This window comes from Caretta caretta, chromosome 28, assembly GCF_965140235.1.
Source record: "Caretta caretta isolate rCarCar2 chromosome 28, rCarCar1.hap1, whole genome shotgun sequence".
Lineage (NCBI taxonomy): Eukaryota > Metazoa > Chordata > Testudines > Cheloniidae > Caretta > Caretta caretta.
In genome coordinates this window covers 2,059,005-2,068,693 of record NC_134233.1, presented here as the reverse complement: position 1 = coordinate 2,068,693, position 9,689 = coordinate 2,059,005, and the positions used below count along the sequence as shown (strand labels likewise).

At 62.2% G+C, this 9,689-nt stretch overlaps 1 protein-coding gene across 1 annotated transcript; it reads left to right on the top strand.

The window, feature by feature from the left end:
- The first annotated feature begins 374 nt into the window (after positions 1-374).
- Positions 375-9,058, top strand: CLDN7 (claudin 7). The gene is made up of 4 exons (XM_048833949.2): positions 375-911; positions 7,077-7,241; positions 7,495-7,579; positions 8,117-9,058. Exons 1-4 carry the CDS (start codon positions 689-691, stop codon positions 8,280-8,282), a joined length of 639 nt encoding a protein of 212 aa, XP_048689906.1. The 5' UTR covers positions 375-688; the 3' UTR covers positions 8,283-9,058.
- The last annotated feature ends 631 nt before the right edge of the window (positions 9,059-9,689 follow it).

Sequence of the window (9,689 nt, the reverse complement as noted above, 5' to 3'; positions counted from 1 at the left end):
GCTAATCTTCCCATTGTACAGGTGGGGAAACTGAGTCACGGTGGGTGGCTGGGGTGTGGGGGGAATGGGAAGTGGGGAAGGCATTGGAGGAGAGGGGGAAAGTTGCTCAGCTCGCGGGGGGCAGTGGGGGTGGGTGAGGGGGGGGTTCTGCTCAGACAAGCGGGGGGGGGGGGGAAAGCGGGGTTGAGCGCCCCTCCCCCCAGCCGGAACCTGCCCTGCCCTGGTTTTACCGCCCCTAATGACTCTCCTTCCGTCCCCATGGCCCCGGGGTGATGTCATGAAACTTCCCCTCCCCCCGCACCCTAGGCTTGTCCCCTCCCCCCCAGGCCTGTCCCCTCCCCTTCCCCGCCCAGGGCATAAAAACAGGTGAGCAATTTACCTGGCCAGGTAGAGGGCAGAGGATTGTAGCTGTCTGGACGCGGCGCGCTTTCTCCAGGGACCACTCCCCACCCCCACTCCCACCCTTCTTTTGTTTGGGTCGCCAGTCCCTCTCCGGATCCACCCGTGTTTTTGGGGGGGTCGCGCTCCCCGGATCCACGCGCGTTTTTGCTTCGACCCCCCCACACACATCTGCTGCTTTTTTTTTTGAGGGGGGGTGCTTTGTTTGGGTCGCGCGCCCCCTCCCCCGGATCCACGCGAGGTTTTTTTTTTCTTCCCCCTTATTTTCCTCTCTCCTGGGTGGCTCGCCATGGCCAACTCCGGGCTGCAGCTGCTGGGCTTCGTGCTGGCCCTGCTGGGCTGGGTGGCCCTGATCGCGGCCACCATCCTGCCTCAGTGGCGCATGTCCTCCTACGCCGGGGACAGCATCATCACGGCCGTGGCGGTCTACCAGGGGCTGTGGATGTCCTGCGCCTGGCAGAGCACGGGGCAGATCCAGTGCAAGGCCTACGATTCCATCCTCAACCTCAGCTGTGAGTCCGGGGGGGGGGACCCCGCTGCAATGGGGGGGGAGACACTCTCGTGACTTCTGAGCCCCCTCTCTGCCCCCCCTCCCGTTCGTGGGGAGCGGTCCCCCCCCTTCCCAGCGCTTTCCTCGCTTCACCCCCCCCCCCCAGCCACAAAGTCAATATTTGCCCAACTTTAGCTGATAAACCCAGCGCGCCTTTATAAACAGTCGCTGGTTTTCCCCCCCCTCCCCACGCACACCCCTCACCCCCCCTCCCCGCGCGCCCCCTCTGCTCTCCCAGCTTTGGGCCCCCCCCACGCACACCCTTTCTCCCCCCCCCCGCAGCACTCCCCCCTCCCCGAGCCGCCCGCTCCAGTTCTGGGGCCCCCTCTGCTCTCCCGGCTCTGGGGGGGACCCCCCTCTCCCCGCGCGCCCCCTCTGCTCTCCCGGCTCTGGGGGGACCCCCCTCTCCCCGCGCGCCCCCTCTGCTCTCCCGGCTCTGGGCCCCCCCCACGCACACCCTTTCTCCCCCCCGCAGCACTCCCCCTCCCCGAGCCGCCCGCTCTAGTTCTGGGGCCCCCCCTTCCCCGCCCCACGCGCGCCCCCTGTGCTCTCCCGGCTCAGGGACACCCCCCCCCTTTCCTTCCTTCCCTCCCCCAGACGCGCCCCCTGTGCTCTCCCGGCTGGGGGCCGCCCCCCGCACACCCTTTCTGCCCCCCCTCCCCGAGCCCCCCCCCCACTGCAGTTGTGGGACCCCGCCTTTCCTGCCCCACACGCGCCCCTTCCGCTCCCCACTCCTGCCCCGGCGCTCTCCTTTAGATCTGCCTCCAGCCCCTACAATCCCCCCCCGGAGCAAACCCCCAGGTATTTCCCTGGCGGGTTGGGGGTTAAATTTACCCCAATATCCCCCCCCCAGTGAGATGTTAAAGCCCCGTTAAATTGGGGGTGGACGGAGAACCCCCCCATCTAGTGGGATTGCAAAGCCTCTTTAAATTGGGGGGGGGGCGTTTATAGCTCTTTTTCAAGACCCCTCCCCCTTCCATTGATGAGGTGTGAATTAAAGGGGGACCCCCCCTTCCCCCTCCCCAGCTCTCCTGGGTTTGTAGATCTCCCCCCCCACCCCGCCCCTGTACCCTTCTCTCTTCCTTTCCTTCCACTGGTTCATTCCCGTCTTCTTCTTTCTCTGTCTTCCTCCCCCCCCCCCCCCCCCAGAACCGGTTGGATCACCCCTGGGGCCTCGCCCTGCTGCTGAGACCCAGGACAAAGGGCGACATGAATGGCCCCCCCTCCCCCCCCTCACTCACTCACACAGGTGGACCCTGGCTGCACCTGCAGGCTGGCGGGGGCGGGGGGGGGGCTCTTCCGCGGCTTGAATTTCCCGGGATCAAAGTCCCCCCCTACAGGGAAAACAGCCCCCCCAGAGAGCGCGGGGAGGGGCTGATCTGGGGTCCAGGAGGTCTTGCGGGGGGGGACACACTCCTCCCCTTACACATTTACCTTTCTTCCTCCCGTTCTCCTCCCCCCCCCCGCAACTTGAAAAGAAACAGAAACACCCCCCCCGACCCCCCCAAAACCAGCAACAAGGAGGTTTTTCAGACCCTCCGGAGAGCACAGATTGTGGCTGCAGGGCAAACAACACAAAGAGGAAGTGAGGGCCAGTGGTTGGAGGCTGGCACTGGGGCAGGACTCCTGGGTTCTTTCCCGGGCTCTGGGAGGGGAGTGGGGGCTGGTGGGTTAGAGCAGCGGGGGCTGGGAGCCAGGACTCCTGGGTTCTCTCCCCGGCTCTGGGAGGGGAGTGGGGGCTGGTGGGTCAGAGCAGCGGGGGCTGGGAGCCAGGATTCCTGGGTTCTCTCCCCTGCTGTGGGAGGGGAGTGGGGGCTGGTGGGTCAGAGCAGCGGGGGCTGGGAGCCAGGATTCCTGGGTTCTCTCCCCTGCTGTGGGAGGGGAGTGGGGGCTGGTGGGTCAGAGCAGCGGGGGCTGGGAGCCAGGACTCCTGGGTTCTCTCCCCGGTTCTGGGAGGGCAGTGGGGGCTGGTGGGTCAGAGCAGCGGGGGCTGGGAGCCAGGACTCCTGGGTTCTCTCCCCGGCTCTGGGAGGGGAGTGGGGGCTGGTGGGTCAGAGCAGCGGGGGCTGGGAGCCAGGACTCCTGGGTTCTCTCCCCGGTTCTGGGAGGGCAGTGGGGGCTGGTGGGTCAGAGCAGCGGGGGCTGGGAGCCAGGACTCCTGGGTTCTATCGCTCCGGGCAGGGAGTTTATAACAGTTCAGGGGAACAATCCAGCCACTTTAATCTTATCGGGCTGCGTTATTTGGGAAAATAAACTCCCTTCATCCAGCCCACGATAGGAGACCTAATCGCAACCACAGGGGTCACAGGGGCCGTGGCCCTGCGGGGTGGCAGCCCAGGGCTCCCTACCAGGCCTGGTACGCCCTTCATCCTCAGGTACTGCTCCTCCTCCTCCTTGGGGAACCGTGCTCAATGTCTGAGTGCAGAATAGGACCCAAAAGTGGGAGCCAGGACTCCTGGGTTCTCTCCCGGGCTCTGGGAGGGGAGTGGGGGCTAGTGGGTCAGAGCAGGGGGGGCTGGGAGCCAGGACTCCTGGGTTCTCTCCCCTGCTCTGGGAGGGGAGTGGGGGCTAGTGGGTCAGAGCAGGGGGGGCTGGGAGCTAGGACTCCTGGGTTCTCTCCCCTGCTCTGGGAGGGCAGTGGGGGCTGGTGGTTAGAGCCTGGGGGCACAGTGAGGGGAAAGGTTATCTAATGATGTGTGAAGAGCTCTACGGGATTGCAGGGGGCAGGGCTGTGTCTTGGGGGGCAGAGGATGGTGATGTGGGGGGCTGACATGGGAATTTAGCGGCCTCAGTCAGGGCAGTAATGGCTGGAAGGTAAAACACCACACCCAGGTTATTTCAATCTGCTCCTGGACTGGAGGAACTGGATGGGGCTTGGAGAGCCTGAGGGTGTTTATTGAAACTCAGGGTGACTCCCCTCCCAGAGCTGGGGAGAGAACCCAGGAGTCCTGGCTCCCAGCCCCCCCTCGCCCTAACCGCCAGCCCCCACTCCCCTCCCGGAGCTGGGGAGAGAACCCAGGAGTCCTGGCTCCCAGCCCCCCCTGCTCTAACCCACCAGCCCCCACTCCCCTCCTGGAGCTGGGGAGAGAACCCAGGAGTCCTGGCTCCCAGCCCCCCCTCGCCCTAACCGCCAGCCCCCACTCCCCTCCCGGAGCTGGGGAGAGAACCCAGGAGTCCTGGCTCCCAGCCCCCCCTCGCCCTAACCACCAGCCCCCACTCCCCTCCCGGAGCTGGGGAGAGAACCCAGGAGTCCTGGCTCCCAGCCCCCCCTGCTCTAACCCACCAGCCCCCACTCCCCTCCTGGAGCTGGGGAGAGAACCCAGGAGTCCTGGCTCCCAGCCCCCCCTTGCTCTAACCGCCAGCCCCCACTCCCCTCCTGGAGCTGGGGAGAGAACCCAGGAGTCCTGGCTCCCAGCCCCCCCTCGCCCTAACCACCAGCCCCCACTCCCCTCCCGGAGCTGGGGAGAGAACCCAGGAGTCCTGGCTCCCAGCCCCCCCCTGCTCTAACCGCCAGCCCCCACTCCCCTCCTGGAGTTGGGGAGAGAACCCAGGAGTCCTGGCTCCCAGCCCCCACTCCCCTCCCAGGGATTTTTCTGGCTCTATGGCAGTTTCAGTGAAACTGCCTGGCTCTGGTGGTTCCACCTGTCTGGGGCGAGTGGGGAGAGCGCTGAGGGTGGGGCTGGCCGGGGACAGGGAATTGAGAGCCAACTGGTTGAGTCACCCTTGGGTGGGGGGCGGTGGGGGAGGGAGAAAACTCAGTGGCTGGCGGGAAGCAGGAGCTGGGGTGTTTGTCTTTAAATTTATGCAGCGCGGGGGCAAAGTCCCCTGCTCCGCCTCCCCCCCGCCCCCAGGTGACAAGACACATGGCAAATGGAGGATTTCACCTTGCAGGTGCAGAACAGTTGGTGACCATCCTGTCCCGCCCCCCCCTGCTTTGTAATCGTGGAAACTGAGGCAGTGAGAGGGTGGGACAGAGCCAGGGAGAGGACCCAGGAGTCCTGGCTCTCCCCTCCCCCCCGCTCTCACCCACCAGCCCCCACTCCCCTCCCAGAGCCGGGGAGAGAACCCAGGAGTCCTGGCTCCCTGCCCCCACCTGCTTTGATCCTAGATTTCCCTCCCCGAGGCAAATTTCAAGGAGCTGGAAGGAGATGCGCTTTACCAAGCTTGTAATTAACCCAGAGCATCTATAGCTTTAGGCTAGTACAGTGACAGATGGTTGATGAAGTACTCTAGATTTATATGGAGAGTGGGGTGTAGTGGTTAGAGCAGGGGGGCCTGGGAGCCAGGACTCCTGGGTTCTCTCCCTGGCTCTGGGAGGGGAGCGGGGGCTGGTGGGTTAGAGCAGGGGGGGCTGGGAGGCAAGACTGTTAAGAGGTAGACCAGTGGTCCATCTAGCCCAGTGTCCTGTCTTCTGACAGTGGTTCAGCGGGATTAGCAATCAGCATCTACTCTCAGCGTCTGATGCTCGGAGGTTTAGGGACTCCCAGAGCACGGGGTTGCACCCCTCCTCTTCTTAGCTCGCAGGCCTTGACAGACCTGTCCCAGGAACTTCTCAAACTCTCGGTGGAAACCAGTTATACTTTTTAGCCTTCGCCACATTCCCCTAGCGAGGAGTTCCACAGATCGACGGCACCTTGTGTGAAGAAACACTTCTTTTCTTTCGGTTGAAAACTGCTGCGTATTCATTTCATTTTCCAACCCCTCGTTCTTGTGTGAGAAGGAGGAAATACCACTTCCTTATTGACTTTCTCCACCCCCGTCATGATTTTATAGACCTATGTCCTACCCGCCCCACTTCGCTGTCTCTTTCCTAAGCTGAAAAGTCCTGGTCTTATTCATCTCTCCTCGTCCGGCAGCCCTTCCAGATCCCAAATCCTTTTTTGCTGCCCTTTCCTGCATCTTTTCCAGTCCCGACAGATCTTTTCTTGAGACGGGGTGGCCGTATCCAGGCCGTGGGCGTCCCATGGGTTTAGCTCGTGGCAACATGGCTTTTCCCGTCGACTCCAAGATCCCTCGCTGGAGCGGGATCGGCTACTGTCGACCCCCCCGCCATGGTTTTATGGGCATATTTGGGATTACGTTGGCCCACGTGTGTTGCTTTGCACAGATCGGCAGTGGATTTCCTCTGCCGTTGGGTTGCCCGGTGGCATGAGATCCCTTTGCCCCGCTTGGGGGGGTGGAAGTAGCCGGATTAATTTTGTCTCCGTGAACTTTGCCACCCCACGGGGCACCCTGCTGAGAAGGACGTTGGCCAGCACTCATCCCATTGCAGAGCCCCCAGGGACCCCACTGTGAAAACTGACCCTTTCTTCTATCTTTTAACCTGTTACTGATGCCTGGGTTCTCTCCCTGGCTCTGGGGGGGAGTGGGGTCTAGTGGTTAGAGCAGGGGGGGCTGGGAGCCAGGACTCCTGGGTTCTCTCCCTGGCTCTGGGAGGGGAGTGGGGGCTGGGGGTTAGAGCAGGGGGGGCTGGGAGCCAGGACTCCTGGGTTCTCTCCCCGGCTCTGGGAGGGGAGTGGGGTCTAGTCGTTAGAGCAGGGGGCCTGGGAGCCAGGACTCCTGGGTTCTCTCCCCGGCTCTGGGAGGGGAGTGTGGGCTGGTGGTTAGAGCAGGGGGCCTGGGAGCCAGGACTCCTGGGTTCTCTCCCCGGCTCTGGGAGGGGAGTGGGGTCTAGTGGTTAGAGCAGGGGGCCTGGGAGCCAGGACTCCTGGGTTCTCTCCCCGGCTCTGGGAGGGCAGTGGGGTCTAGTGGTTAGAGCAGGGGGCCTGGGAGCCAGGACTCCTGGGTTCTCTCCCCGGCTCTGGGAGGGGAGTGGGGTCTAGTGGTTAGAGCAGGGGGCCTGGGAGCCAGGACTCCTGGGTTCTCTCCCCGGCTCTGGGAGGGGAGTGGGGTCTAGTGGTTAGAGCAGGGGGCCTGGGAGCCAGGACTCCTGGGTTCTCTCCCCGGCTCTGGGAGGGGCGTGAAAGCTGGTGGTTAGAGCAGGGCGGGCTTGGAGCCAGGACTCCTGGGTTCTCTCCCCGGCTCTGGGAGGGCAGTGAGGGCTGGTGGTTAGAGCAGGGGGCTGGGAGCCAGGACTCCTGGGTTCTACTCAGTGTTGCCTCACGCAGTTTCTCTCTCCCCACTCCAGCTGCTCTCCAGGCCACACGGGCGCTCATGGTGGTCTCCATCGTGTTGGGGGTCATCGGCATCGGTGTCGCCTCCATGGGCATGAAGTGCACCCGCTGTGGGGGGGACAACAAGGTGCAGAAGGCGCGCATCGCCATGACCGGGGGGCTCATCTTCGTGGTGGGAGGTGAGTCGAGGAAGGGGCCGGCGGGTGGGTAGCCACTGGGTTCCCAGGCCTGGAGTGGGTGGGAGCCCCGGTTCTAGCCCCCCCCTCCCCCCCGTGATGGGGGCTACTGGCTGAGGCCTGGGCCATTCATCTCCTGCATGAAATTAGCAGGGAGCTGGCGCCCCCTGGAGGGGGACAGGCCCCGTGTCCCACTTCCACGTTCGAAATGCCACCTGGCTCCGTCTTTCTGAGCCCGTGTTTCTCTCCTCCCCAGGTCTAGCGGCGCTGATCGCCTGTTCCTGGTACGGAAACCAGATCGTGCGAGATTTCTACGACGTCAGGGTACCTGTGAACACCAAGTGAGTTGCGGGCTTCTCCCATGTGTGGCTCGAGGGGGGCGCTGTGGGGCAGGGAGCTGGGCAGTGGGCTCTGCAGGGGCCCCAAATCATAAGCATGATTTACCCCCAAAATCATAAGCATCAAAGACCCCCCCCCCCCCACCCTTCCCCTGCTTCCTAGTGTGGACCCCGGTGTCCGGGAAAAGTCTCCGGGGAGGGAATATGGAATTCCTAGGTTCAGTCCCCCTGAAGTTTTCCTGGATATTTAGGGATTTTCCTCGGCCTCTGGTCCCAGACTCCTCTGTAGTTTCGTTGTGTGATTGTTAAATAGCCCCCCCCCCCCCCCCCGAGGTGGCTGCATCTCTGCACCGGACGAGGGATCCCCATATAACCAGCCGCCCTGCCCCAGAAGTGGCTGCCTCTTAAGGTTTCCTGACTGGAGGTGCATGAGGCGGGGCTAAGTGGAAAGGGGCGGGGCTGTACAGAACAGGGTGGGGCTATGGGGCAAAGGGGTGGGCCCACATCTGATCAGTCTCCCCCCCCCGCCCCCCTTTCCAGGTATGAATTTGGATCGGCGATCTTTATCGGCTGGGCTGGGTCCGCCCTGGTCTTGCTAGGAGGGGGCCTCCTCTCCTGTTCCTGCCCTGGGAAATCGGGGTACAAGAAGTCGTACCCCAGGAGCAAAGCCGTTTCTCAGCCCCCCACCAACAGGGAATACGTCTAGCGCCCTGATTTGATGCCAGCTGTTCGGCCCGTACCCCTTTCCGCTGTCGACGACCCGGAGCCTGCCAAGGGGTTAACTCCTTGCATTGTGTGTGTGTGTGGAGGGGTTACCCCCGACTTAGGAATATCGGGGTGCTCCCGAACTCTGCACAGATGTTTTTAAAGGCGTTCATGCCCATTGAGATTGGTTTTTACTTTCCCACATTTTTGGGGGTGCAGCGTACTTGGGGCAGGGTTAATTGAATAAGGAGGGGGTGCCCCTAAATTCTGTCCAGCGTAGCTTATTTGGGGGGGAGGGGGGTGGGGTTTTCATTTTCTAGACGGGGAGGGGTTTTTAAGACCACCCCAAAACAGGATATACCAGTAAAAAGCATTTCTTATGGGGCGTGTATATTCTGCCATACGTTGGAGACACTAGCATGGAGAGCCTTTCGTTTTAGCTGGGGATCACCCCAATATAACTGACCCGACCTGTCTCTGAAGGGGGAGATCCCCACCCCAAAATCTTACGATCTGTCATTAAAATGCCCCCCCTCCCCTTTAAGAGTCTCTCCGCATAATTGCTATGGTGGAATTGTATTTTGTTTTTTATTTTGTTTGCAAGGTGGGGGGAGGCCCTGCAGGGGAATTTAATGGCGGGGGGGCAGGGGAGAATGGCTTTATTTAAAAGCGCTCCCGCTCGTTAGGGGTTTTTAACGAATGATCTGTGCGTGGCTGGGATTCATGTGGTCTTTGTCCTTTTTTGTACAGAAATTAAAACCTGTGTGTTTTGGAAAAGTGTCTGTGTGGGGTGAGATCTGTCTTTGGGGGTGCCCTCTAGGGGTGGGGTAGGTTCCCCGAAGGGGGAGACCAGTGTGTCCGCACTGCCCCCTGCAGGAAAGGTGCTGTCCGCATCTCGGCGCCAGACGGGTTCCCTGTTTAACCAGCCGCCCTTCCCCAGAGGTGGCCGCATCTCAGCACTGGGCCCGTTGCCCTCCCTTGTGCCCCCTCATCCTCTCTCTCTAGTTTAGGGGGGGGTCCCTCATACTCTCCCAGAGTCCTCCCTCCCCCCGCCAAGGCTGTCTTCCTCCAGTTGCCATGTGCCCCGTTTTCCCCTCCCCAGGCTGGGTTTAGGGCCAGATGACCGCTTGGGGGCGCTGGCTTTGGGGGCGCCAGGCTGGGAAGGGGGGGGAGTTTGGATTGTCAACAAATTCATTGTCTTATGGGCCAGGGATAAATCATGCAGGCAGCGAAGTGGAGAAATGGCCGGCAAACGCAGTCAAAAATAAAGTATTTAAAAGTTTAACAAGGGGCGGGGCTTCGGGCGAGAGCGGTCCCGGGGTCCCCCAATCTCCCCCCATGCCAGCACCGGGCCGTGCATGTACATTTCATGCCCGTGGGAATTTCTAGGGATGGAACAAAACTGAGC